Source organism: Oryzias latipes, chromosome 3, assembly GCF_002234675.1.
Source record: "Oryzias latipes chromosome 3, ASM223467v1".
Taxonomy (NCBI): Eukaryota; Metazoa; Chordata; class Actinopteri; order Beloniformes; family Adrianichthyidae; genus Oryzias; species Oryzias latipes.
Genome location: NC_019861.2, coordinates 18,456,746 through 18,469,729, shown reverse-complemented (window position 1 = coordinate 18,469,729; position 12,984 = coordinate 18,456,746). Strand labels below are relative to the sequence as shown.

At 39.7% G+C, this 12,984-nt stretch overlaps 1 protein-coding gene across 2 annotated transcripts in view; it reads left to right on the top strand.

Annotated features, from left to right (window-relative positions):
- Positions 1 to 12,685, top strand: part of fam189a1 (family with sequence similarity 189 member A1) — an 87,856-nt gene extending 75,171 nt beyond the window's left edge. For both annotated transcript variants that reach the window (XM_011489648.3, XM_011489644.3), the window contains exons 5-12: positions 2,512 to 2,619; positions 4,051 to 4,211; positions 6,951 to 7,086; positions 7,828 to 7,906; positions 7,987 to 8,769; positions 9,064 to 9,141; positions 9,448 to 9,770; positions 11,613 to 12,685. In XM_011489648.3, coding sequence (XP_011487950.2) covers positions 2,512 to 2,619; positions 4,051 to 4,211; positions 6,951 to 7,086; positions 7,828 to 7,906; positions 7,987 to 8,769; positions 9,064 to 9,141; positions 9,448 to 9,770; positions 11,613 to 11,810 — 1,866 coding nt within the window. In that variant the 3' untranslated portion in view covers positions 11,811 to 12,685. The remainder of the gene's footprint in view (positions 1 to 2,511; positions 2,620 to 4,050; positions 4,212 to 6,950; positions 7,087 to 7,827; positions 7,907 to 7,986; positions 8,770 to 9,063; positions 9,142 to 9,447; positions 9,771 to 11,612) is intronic.
- The last annotated feature ends 299 nt before the right edge of the window (positions 12,686 to 12,984 follow it).

Sequence of the window (12,984 nt, the reverse complement as noted above, 5' to 3'; positions counted from 1 at the left end):
CAGAAGAAACTGAATGAGAATTATTTTCGAGTTTTCCATTGGAAATTACGACAAACTGGGTCGTTATGTGCAAACTTCACCTCGGATCAATTAGTATCTTACGAAAAAATTGCGCAGCTGCACAGAAATACTGGATAATGTAACAAAATACGGCCCCAACATCTTCCAAACTTACCTTTTGATTGATGTTGAAGTTCTTCATCTTTTTCTGTGGCATGAAGTTCTCTTGTTATCGCTTTGATTGTCGTGACAAAATGTGCTGTTTTTTTATTTCCCCCAACTTTATAGAAACAAACTGCGCTCGTAAATGGCACAGTGTGTGCCAGGCTCAGATGCAAATATGTTGACCAATCGTTCCTAAGAGTGGTGTAACGTCATTATTTGGGTTGCCAGATTGGTTCAGGTGTGCTGAAAGGGGAGATCATTAAAGTGCAGGCAACTTTCTTTTGCACAACATTCAGAGCGCACGTTGGTACGGAAGTTCTATGAAATGGGTTGCCAGATTTGGGTCTTTTTTATTTAATTTTTGTCGCCACTTCGGGGCCCTGGTAGTGACGGGGGCCCTACGCGGCTGCGTAATTCGCGTATAGGGAGGGCCGGCCATGATGGGGTCAGTGGGGATTTTGAAGAGTGACACGTCACATGCAGGTCTGTCAAATAGTTAACGAATTCTTAATTATTTATTAAATAACATTAAGAAAAACACCATTATTATGAAGTTATACAGATCTTAAGATGCCAGCTTTATTTTTTATTCAAAAATGTATGTCCAATGACTCAGGATTTGATAATAAAATAAAAAACGTTGAATTAATATATAGGAGACTATGATAGGCCGTATGACACGTAGTTTATACTTTTTCACACAAACTCAACTATACTTTTACACACAGACAATCAAACTCTTGCATACGTATTATGGCAAAGACAGGAAAATGCCGAACATTATAAATCCCAGTAAAATGAAGTGCTCTTCTTTCAGCAGATGTTCTGGCTTACTGAGTAAAATTCTAAGAAGGTCTTGACTTTATTTTCATCACATTTCAAAACCGATCAAATGAAAAAAAAAATTAATAGAAGTATAAAGACGAATGAGAATATGCCAAGTTTGAAAAGTGCATTTTATGCAAGCCCCTTTTAAAAAAAAATCCAAACTTACATTTATTTAAATTAAGGAATGAACACATACACTGAAAACAATCAGATATGGTCAGAAGTTACAAAAAAAAAAAAAACATAAATGAATCTTGCTGACTATTTATTGCATCACCCTTTGAATTTTTTTTATGGATTGAGAATTTTTAATGTCTTCCCTGCAGTGATTCCATATCTGAGCCCCTTTTGTGGAGAGAGCATTTATTCTAACATCTGGTTACTTAAACATGTTTGATCCTCTCAGACTGTATTTATTATCTTTTACATGGAACAGTTTTTTTTCCTTTTCTTTTTTTTTTTTGTTCTTGTTTTTCTTTCTTTCATTTTAAGCTTGATTTAAAATCAAAATCAACCACATCTCCAAAACAATTTAAATGTAATAAACAGTGAGTTACTTGGCTATATGATGTGATTATTCCTATTCGTATGTATTAGTCATGTGAAAAAATAAAATCTGTTTTCTGAAATAATCTTTTTACATTCACTAGCATTTGCTGTGTACCTATGCAGCACTTTTAGAGTTGCAAGGAGGGCGTACAAGTGAGGATGATGGTCTATGTGAGCGTTGGGCAGATTTGTAGTTCAGTGGATGAACATGCTGGAAAGTGTGACATCTCTTCAGTGCTGTGGCATTTGTGGATTAAACCATGTATCCATCATCTGTACCCGCTCCATCAGGGGTCATGGCAGTCACTATAGCCTGTCCCAGGCATCATAGGCAAAAGGCAGGCTACACCATGGACACGTCAACAGCCCACAACAGAGCCACACATGTGGACAGACAATCACACACACACACCAAAGGGCAACTTACAGCAAACCTATAAAACATATTTTTAGACTGTGGGAGGAAAAAGAAGTCAAAGTGCCCAGAGAAAACACTCACATGCAAAGCAAACTCCACACAGAAAGGACCCTGCTGGGATTTGAACCAATGCATTCAGCATGAGGCAATAGGGTTGTCTTTTAGTATGATTATACAACGAAAACATAGTGGGGTTTTTTTTTTTTCATCTTAGACAACCAGTCACCTCCTATTAGCTCCTGTTCTCTGTCAATGTTCATGATAGACCACATCATGAACATTTCAAGATTTCCTTACTATTCATGAAAGGTGATTATGAAAGGATGATCTTTTAACTACACAAACTGAAATATTTTAAAGTTAGTTCATTGATATATAACATTTATATTTTTCATTTGATAACCTTGATAACCTCCTACTCCTGTACTTTTTATTTTTCTCCGTTGTTCCACCTCTTTTCGTGTCTTTACTTTCACCAATTTTCTTCTATGTGTTCCTCTTTTATTGTCCACTTCTAACACTGTCCTCCTCTCTCCGTCGTCTCCCTTTAGGAGCTGTTGTTTAGTGTTTGTGCCCTGAACGTCATCTCCACCATCGTGTGTGCTCTTGCCACTGCAATGTGCTGCATGCAGATGGTGTCGACTGATGTGCTGCAGATGGTGAGTGTGATGGAAGGTAACAGTAGCAACTACTCTTTCATTCATTCTTTCATTCACGACACAATCCTAGAGTGACGGAGATTATGAGTCAACAGGACGGCAAACTTAGTTCACAGATTTTATGCCGATTTGCTGGGCACACTTGTTTAATTTCACTGCCAAAAGTGAATCTTAAGAATATAAAAAGACCCTTGTTTGAAAGAAAGTTGTATTGTCTCTCTTGCAAGAAAAACAATTGTATTAAGTAGGGCTGCACAACATGAGGAAAAATCACGATATGCGATATTAATGGTCAGTACTGCGATGACGATATAACTTGCAATAAATGAAGCAAAAACAACTTTAGTTAAAAAAAAACATGTCTTAATGGTGTGGTGGCTTAATGACACATTTTCTTACCCCATTGGCAGATTTTTTGCTAATTAAAAACATTAAAAATTTATATTATTTCTTGGAGGTCTGTTTTTGCAGTTTCTGAAAAAATAACTACTGGTTGTGATGTTTGGTTTGGCAAAAATGTGCACATCAAGGAACTTAGTATTTAAACTAATGATTACTGATCTGCGAAACAGAGCAGTAACAAATTTAAATGGCTCTTAATTGTTTTTGTAAACCCCCAGTTACAGGAGAACACCAATTATTTATCCTCCATCTTTTCTTTTTTTTTCCATTATAATGCAGACATAATAGAGAGGAAGAAATGAATGCTTCAGAGGCTGTTGGACTTGTAATGCTTAAGGAATGAAAAACAATTAAAAGAATTATTCTCATCTTGACTTAAGGCTTTTATTCAGAGCAGGTTGGGCTTCAGGGTTTAACATCAATTAGAGGGTCAATTTAACACCATTTTTGTGGTACCAGTATGTTAAATAAATTAATAGAGATTCATACTTTGTGTTTCATGTTTAAATGTTAAAAGCAAACATATTAAAAAATAATTTAAGCCTCATTTAAACATGAAAAACATCCTTAATAACTGAACTTTGCTAAATCCAAATATGCAGGGTATAACGACACAGAACACTGTGTCTCATTGACAGTCTCACAGAGTTTCTTCTCTTTTTCTGATTCCCCTTTGTTAACCCTTTGTTTAGTTTGGTAACTTTGAGGGGTAAAAAATCAATAGTGACACAACAATAAGGAGATTAGAGGAAGGGCTTGGCTACCACTGGGAAGGTGAGCTACTTAGAAAGTCTGAGTCAGGGTAGTGAATTTTTAGAGCCAATTATTTACTTATAGTTGATGCAGTGACTTTTATTCAGGGAACAAAAAACCCTGACCTTATTTACTTATGATTGCCTGAAATAGCAGGTTCTACACAAAAGCTGCTCCGTCTTTTTCCAAGTGAGGAAAAAAAAAAGGTTTGAAAAAATAAAGGAATGAATATAATCCCTCACCTGTGCTAATAGTTCACACTATTCTCTATTTCAGTTTATGCCGCACAGATCCAGAGCCTTAAATGCAGACTGCGTGACCCCCTATGGAACCATCTTGCACCAAACCTTGGACTTTGATGAGTTTATCCCTCCCATTCCTCCACCACCATATTACCCACCAGAGTACACCTGCACCCCGTCAATGGATGGACAGAGGTGAGAGGCACATTTGTCTTCTGAACACCCCAGGATCTTTTCAAATACAGAAGATGAATAGCAATTATAAACTGCTGATTTAAGACATGAATCTCCGAAAACGTTAAACGTCTGTCTCTTAAATATGCCTGGAACCCAAAAGATTTTAGTGGTTTTATATTTAATACTTGAACTTTAATGCTTTAACTGCACAACTCTCTTTTGCACTGAAACAGCTTTTAATGTACATTTACTGTACATTAACAGCTGTTAATGTACAGTATATTTAATAGAAACCCCAAATCCTTAGCTATGCTAATTGTACAAACAAGAAAGCCTGGTGATGAAATTTAAAAAACAAAAAATGAATTAGACTTTGTAGGGATTTATGTAAACTGGTTTCTGGTTGATGGATCAAAATGTTTTGGTTTCAATCATTAAAAATAAATAAATCCTGTTAGTAGATGTTCGGTGCCTATATATACTCCCAATTCGGTGCTTTTTCTTCTGCTTGACCAGATTCTGGAGACAGAAATCTAAGTAGAAATCTTACACTACAATTACTGGTATGAAGCCCATTGAGACGACGATTGTTTTAATACTGGGCTATATAATTAAAATTAAATAAAATTGAATTGAATTGAATTGAACTAAAATACATTGAATGTCCTCCTGACAGACACCTCCTCCTATGTGATTGAGACAGGGTCCCTAGTGTGTTCTAGGTTTTTTCAGAAAGGGCCTCTGCATAGTGGGAAATGCCAGGATCATCTCTCCAGAGGCTTGAGTTACCTCCGCCACCTCCTATCAATGTGAAGGAGTAGCAGCTCTACTCCCAGCTTCTGTTTGGATCATGGAGCTCCTTACCCTTTCTCCAAGGAAACACTCTGCCAAGTTGTTTTGGCCACTTGTAACCTTGATCTAGTCCTTCTGGTCATGACCCAAAGTGGGTGCCGTGGACTTTCACTTGAAGGAGCTAATTCTCATGCGAACCTCACTATGTGCACTGAAGGTCCTGGTGTGATGAGGACAACAGGATGACATCATCTGCAAAAAGCAGAGATGAAAACCTGTGGTCTCAAACCAGACTCCCTACAGCTGGCCAAAAACATCCTGTGAAGTGAAATTAACATGAACAAAAGACTTTATAATGTTTTTGCTTCATTGTTCATAAGGCTTATGCAAAATTCGGAAACATCAGCTCTGGCTTTGTCTGTAATCTGCTTTGGTCCAGATTTGGTGTATCATTTTGGCTTTGTTTTCATTTTTTTCCTATCTCTCTGGAGGAATTTCTTCTATTTTCCTGATGCTGTTGTTGCCCATCTTCTCCAAGAATGCATGTTGTGTAATCAGAGGTTGTGCTCTCCACATTTTATTTATCAACAACTTGTTTTTCTGTTGCCTCTCTGTCATCTGGAACCTGTCGGGCTGTTCTCCTCCAACCTTTGGCCTTAACAAAGCAGTTTTATCCACGGAAGCGCCACTCAAAAGCTTTTTTCAATCTGCTTTAAGAACTTCAGAGGTTGTGGGAAAAATCCAGATAGATCAGGCATTTCTGGAGTTTTTAAACCAGCTTGAGGTTTCACTCTTTTAATTTTCTTTCTACAATCTGATGCTCAAGTAAACGAAATTAGCTTGTCAACCAATGAAAGATTTGCAAATACCAATTTCTTCAGTTTGAAAATGTGATGAACATTCTCTCTCAAATCAAAATTGCCTAGATTTGCTACCCACGTTTTTAAATACCTGTTCTGAATCTTGGAACCTTAACGAATTTGCAAGTTATTCCAAGTTTACAAAGGAACTAAAAAATGCATTTTCAGGAGATGGGTTTTCTAAAAATGGTTCTTCTTTCATTTTAAAGGTTTGCAGAGGTTCACCAAAGATTTGCATGTTCCTTAAAGTTATGTGATAAAAATATGTGTCAAAAGAATGAGTGATTCAAGAATAAAAGGAAGTTGTGGATGGCAGTGGTAATTACACGTAATTAGAAACAGCAGATTATGAAAGTCAAAAAAAGAAGTTGTTGCAAAGACCCTGCAGAGCACACACACTCATACTTTGCTGCTACAAATTACCAGAGAAATTTTACGAACTGAACAATATGCAGATGGAAGAGGAAGTATTGCATGCAAACACAAAATCATGCACATTTGCTGTCTGTCTGTTATCATCACGTGTGTCATGGTGATCCATGGATCATGGAGCACCTCTCCCCATGTGGAATCCGTGAGTCTCAGGTGGCTCCTCCCTCATTCCTCCATCCATTTTCTCTGTCCTATCAGCAGGAGAGTGTCTGTTGTTGCCATTTGGCAGCGAGCCATATCTGCTTGTCATTTCTGCCACACATACATACAGGGTAGAAAAAGCATTTATGGCGTCCTCACTCAAGGCCACGGATGTGTCATGACATCATCACGCTTCGAGTGATTGGTGGAAACTCTCAGGTAGTATTTCATGCTCTGTCGCATTAGAAGACCACAGGGTTGTAATTAAAAGATAGGACACCACGGATGGCTGCATGCTCTTAATGGCCTCCACAAGAATCTCTTTGTGAACATAGAGCAACAACGATATAGTGTTTGATTGAATATTTCAGTTCACTGCAATTGTGACTCAGAATTTTATGGCAGTTTTTTTGTTTTTCCAATTCTCAAGATTTTCTCACTACGGTGTTTGTTTTGTGCTCATAATTCTTTTTGTTTTGTTGTTCTTTCAATGATCAACTAGATATTTGACTGCTTTTTTTGTTTTTTGCAGAGGCCTGCATCTGGACTTTCCCCATTCTCCCTTCAGCACTGTCTATGGGGTCCCTATTAACAGCCCAGGAACCATTTACCCTACTGACTTACCCCCACCGTATGAATCTGTGGTGGGTCAAACTCCTGCCAGCCAGGTGAAAATACCAAACATTTACTTAAAATAACAGTTTCTATGCAATTCCGATAGGAAAGCTAGAATATGGTTACTAGACTGTTTCAATGCTTTATTTTTATTTTTTAAATTAATACATTTGTGTAAAGTTTTTTCCTTTAACCTTAGCTTCCCATACTTAATTTTGTAACAAATATGTGCAGGAAAGATGCTGGTATGTGAAAAATCTGTTTTTAACTGAATGTGAGAACCAATGTGTCATGCTAAAGCAGATCAGACCTTTTGCTGCATTTCAATCATCACAACTTACAATATCAGAATCTTTTTTATTGCTTTAAAACAAGTGAATACCTCAAGCTGCTCATCCCTTTTTTCCATCCTTTATTTTTTGTTTTGCTATTTTTTGTGTGATTTTTTTTTAATTGTTTTTCGTACCAAAAAGGTATAACAGAAATAAAAAGGAATCATTTCAATTTGAAGGGAAAAGAAAGAAAAATACAAGTTACCCATAAAGACATTGCACTGTAATTTAAAAAACAAAGGCTGGGTTTTTTTTCAACAGAATAGTCCACACAAAACTGTTTTTTCCTTCACTGATGCTCCACATAAAAGAAAGAATCTACTGTTATTGTGCAGCATGCCTGTAGAGCCCCCTCCAGGTCAATCAGGGGTATTACAACTGAATCACAGCTCACACACAGTCAATGGAAATGCTGCAAATTTGCTTCAAAGATAAATTTTGACTATTCTTTAAAACTAACAGGTCACCACCAGCATTGACCAGCAGGCCACTGAGTCCAGTCTCTGTGAGAGAAACACTACAGCAGGACTCAGCACGCAGGGTATGCAAGGGAAAGACTTCCAAAATCTGCTCATAGTCAGTGCATTTATTCTAATCACATCATTTTTTATATATTTCTAGCCTCAGTGGACAGTGCATCACTAATGGTATCGGAAGTGGCTGACCATGACCAGACCTGCTCCTCTGAGGACTTGTGCTCCCTGGAGGTCCAGGGCTCTGACTCTTCTCCATATGGATTGCTGCAGACGGCCCCAAATGGCGGGAGCTGCACCAGCCTGGAGCTTTGCATGCGTGCTTCCTCACGCTGCCATCGGGGCATGCCCAACACAGATTCTCGCCCAAGCGATACTGGATACAGTGAGTCATCTCACACCCAGGACTCACTAGAACGCTCACCAGACTGGTCCTCAGAGAACTTCAGCAATCTGGACCAGGAGGATTCAGCAGAGAACCCTCATCCATGTGAGGAGTTCAGGGCTGCAATGCACATCAGTGACGAACTGGCCTCAGCCAAACATTTGCCGGAGGATCCTCCTAAAGCAGCAACACACTCCCTAATTAAAGCTCGGATGATGAGCAGGAAGCTCACCCTCCCTGTTGCCATCCCACCACCGCCACAGCCTTGCTCCCCTACCTCTGTGGCCTCCTCTGGTGGAACATCGGCTATCAGCCCATCAGCTCCTTCTCTTTCTCCTTCCCCTCCCACCAGGCCAAGAGGTCCCAGGCTGTGTTTTAGTGTTTGGTCTCCCTCTCCCACATCCCAGCCCCCGTCTACCTCGGGCCAAAGTGGCCAGTCACCCTCAGAAAAGCCTCGGACGCTCAGAGCAGCCAGGAGGTACCGCAAACTGGCACGCATCGTTCGCTCCACCAGTGACCCCATCTCCTGCTCCACCACGACAGGAAGTACGAGCAACACATAGGACGTTATCTAAAATTTGGATATGATATCAGTTAAAGTAATCGGGCATCTTCTAATTTTAGATCTTAAGTGATCTTTTTTTCATGAAAAATCTAAAGAAAAAAATGTCCCTGATGGATTAAAAAAAAAGTAACATTAGTTTGATTTTTTTTTAACGTTTAAATCTTGGCAATGACTAAATTTTGTATGAACTACATAATAAAGCACGAAGACACCTTAAGAAATGTTGCAACACTGCTTCTGCTGTGATTCACTAAGGATTTTGTCTCCATCTACAGGGGAAAATAGTGCCTGCGCCTCCGGAAATAACCTTCCTACTGAAGAGTTGGCTCCAGCATGCATATCTCCAAAAAATGGTAAAAACAATTGAGATTTCTGAAAATATAGATGCATAATTGCACAGCATCTGTAATAGTTTAATTAAAACTTGCTGTTTAAGCTTTAAAAAGGTAAGAATGTAAACTTTTCATATATAGAAGAAAGTCAACTCATTTGGGTATTGTTATGTGTGTGTTCCCATAATCCTGATCCTTTTCCTGCTTTTGATCCATTTCCTGATTTTAAAACTTGCTGGTTCTATTGGATATTCCAAATAGAAATGCATGGAAAAGTGGCTATCAAGAGTCCCCTGTCATTTTATCACTATTTTCTTTTCTTTTTAGAACCAAGAGGTGTTTCCACAGAAGTGATTGGAGGTAAACTGAGTCACGCGCATGTTTCAAAACAGCAGAAAGAGGGCAGAAAAACAGACATCCCCTTGAAATCCAGATCCCTCCATGCACACTCCCCCCACGAGCGCCCGCACTCCCTCGCCGACCTCAAGATGTACAAAGACACCAAAATATTAGTGGCCAAGTTCCTGGAGCATTCAAGCTGCAGTCTACCTCCTGAAGTCCAACAAGTTGTCAATAACATCAAATGTGTGATCAAATCGGATGAGAAACACATGGAAGAGGCTATCTTCAGTGCAAATGTCATCGATCAGGTAAACGTTACAACAGTCAGCATTGATGAATGAGTTCCTGTTTTGATTTTTACAATCTTTACCGTGCAATGAGCACACTGGAATGAGGTCATCCGCCTTTTTGGGGCAGAATCAACTGCTTTTTAAGTGCAAGAATGCAGGGCAGATTAAAAAAGGAGAGTCTCTTTTCCTGTTTTTACTTCAGAAAAAAACTTGAATAATCATCAAAAGGTAACTAGTTAAAAGTATTGCTATATGAAAGCACAGATAAAAGATACCTGCATGGCGTTTCCAGCCTGACACACCTCCGGTGGTGCCTGTAGGGTAGCTGCTGGGAGGCACTCTTCATTGATTTTTCGCTCCATTAATCCCGGAACATCTCACGTTGGTGGAGCAATGGTAAAGGCATCTCCCTGCTGCCCGCTGCAGCTGCCCCTGGTACCCATCTTTCCCCCACGAACTGTCCTTTCTCCTTAACCATAACCAGATACTGGCTTTTTCCACCTCTTCCACCAAGTTCTTGGCTGCTTTCTTCAACTTCGACCTAGTCACTCCCATCTTCCTAAGCAGGAACTGGGTTGATATTCCTACAAAGCCCCTGCAGCCAACCTCCACAGGCATCTAGGCACTTAGTGTATTTGTACTTCGTCCTTTTGTATGCAGCCATCATTCCTCCATCCCAAAGGATTGGGAGCTCTTCCAGGATTACTGCTTTGGCTGCAGAGGACCACAGGATGATGTCTGGTCACAGAGAGGTGGTGGTTATCTCTGGTGGAAACTTGAGCTGACGGTCGAGGTCCACCCTTAAGTTCCAGTCACATCTTAGTGTAAGCAGTAATGCTGTTCCTCTCTGGATGGTGTTCTATGCTCCAGCCCCTTCTCCAACAAATCAATGTCGGTGTCTTTGTGGGATGATCTCTGGCTGCTTCCATCCTTCGTACTTCAAGGACCTCTGCCAGTTTTCTCAAGACCTGGTGGTGCCACCATCTGTACCTACCCTGGGCCAGAGCTGCCTTGCAACTGGAGGGGATGTGTTGTAAAGTAGGGTTTATAGTGTTGCAGAGATGGCAGTATTCCTATGACCACTGGCTCATATTGCTGGGGTTCGGTGGGGTGTCATAGGTAGCCAGCATGAGCAAGCTCAGCCTTTCTTGAGGCATCTTCCATATGTCGGACCACCTGATGGTCCTATTGACCACGCCTTCCCGTGTTGCCCATCGCCCTTGTTGTGGCTGGCTGAGTGCTTTGATCTTGTATTGCTTTTCCTCACTCCTGGTCACCTCTTCAATCACCAGCTCTTTCCTCTCCCTTCTTGTGGCTTTGGACCAGAACTTGGGGCCCCAACCTAAGCCAGCTCTTCCTGACTGCGTCCTTCCCACGACTTTGTTGTGCTTAAGCTTGCTGATGGCCTGGTCGACGGCCTCTTCTGCCTTGCATTTGCATCCGGTTCGGACATGTGCCTTTGTGTTTCTTATAAGGGTTGGTTGAGTCTCTCAGCTCAAGCACAAGCCTCGCCTTTTCCTGTCTGTAGCCTAGGCTACATACAGGTTAATTTTGCACAGACCAAATGTGAACATCTTAACCTTTGAAAGTTTATTCAACAAACTGAGAGGTTATAATGCTGATACATTTTTTAAGTAAAAATATTTTGCTTTATGAAATCTTTACTCAGTAATAGAATATAGTTTTTTATGTAATTTCTTTCACAAAAATATAATTCAATTAATGGCAGTGATTGAATTGTTCCAGGTTTTTTTCTTTTCTTTGATTATCATTGTGGAACTTTATTATAAAAACACCTTTTTTTTGTTTGGTCCGATGAATCCCATGCAGGACTGATCTCATTGTTTTCCTGCTTTCCAGGTGATGACCCAGCATATCGTTAGCAGTCCCAGAAAGCGCGGATACGAGGATCTTCACCTCCAGAGCTGCGGTGCTTTGAGTTCCTCCCCATCCCCATCCATTCGCCGCCCAAAAAATCTCCCACAGACAACCAGCTCCCCTGTTGACCCACAGGGTTCTTCTGAACAAAGCCTTGAGTGCAGAGAAACTATTCTCTGACCACTATCTTAACATGGACTTGGGCTTAAACTCTGAGAGCATTCCAGGTGCAGGTGTTGCTGTCCTGTGCAGCAGATCTCTGTGGAGTATTTCACAACTTTCTAGATTTTTTTTTTTGATTATTCTTTTTTTGCATGGCGTGATTGCAGCACAAAGCAACTGAAATGCCGTTGTACCGTTCCTAGTGCCCTGTGAGATCATGCCAAGTCTTCAGCAGAAATGGTAGCAAACTCACGCAGAGCCTGCCAGTGTCTGTCGTGGCTTCTATCTCATCAGAAGAAAACAAAAAAACAAAAACGAAAGAATGTCTCTCCCCTCAGGTAGCCTTTTGTACCGAGGTTCATCTGTCCAAAGGGAAAGAAAGACGCAGCTTGGAAGTTTGAAAAACTGTGATTCAAACACAAAGGAGATTGTGCTGACAGTATCATTTCTTGTTTTCAAAAAGAAACAGAGAAGAAACGTGTTGTAATAAACTGTGACCTGACCTGATAGGGCATTACTAGCCATTGTCTGCCGACTTTGTGGGATTGTTAACGATAGGGTGATCGATATTTTGTGGTTCAAGAACATGACAGATGTGGATTATTTAACTTACCTCATTGTGTTACAATTCTTATCAGTGTAACAATAAAATATGCATTTGTATACAGGGGTATGTGTTTTTATTTTTTCAGTTTATGTCAGTTAACATGTCTTAATTGTGAAATGCAGAATTTAAAAAAGTTATGAAAAATAATTTAGGATCAAGAAACAATATAATATCAGTTAACTTTCCCAGTATCTGTATTGTAAAAGACTTATATTTTGTGAATGCAATCAGGGATGTTTGATGAAAAAAAAAATGTATTGCCAGAATAAATGAATGAATACTTTTAGGGGGCGTGGCACCTCTCAGCTTGTGTCATGGCAGTCTTTAAGGAAATGTAACTCTTTAAATAATAAGAAAAATCTTTAAAAGTATTATTCAAACCCCCAGATATTGCATTCATTCAGAATATTGAAAGAATATTGTGTTATATGTTTTTTTTGTTTTATGTACTTTATGTCAGCAAAAGATTGCATGGGGGCCAGACTGAAGGATAATTTTTGTTTTATCTTATCATTTTGTCTTTATGTCTGTGGAGATTCTCAGTTATCAAGGTCATAGTTAACCGAAGCCTGTTTTCTTGAGGCA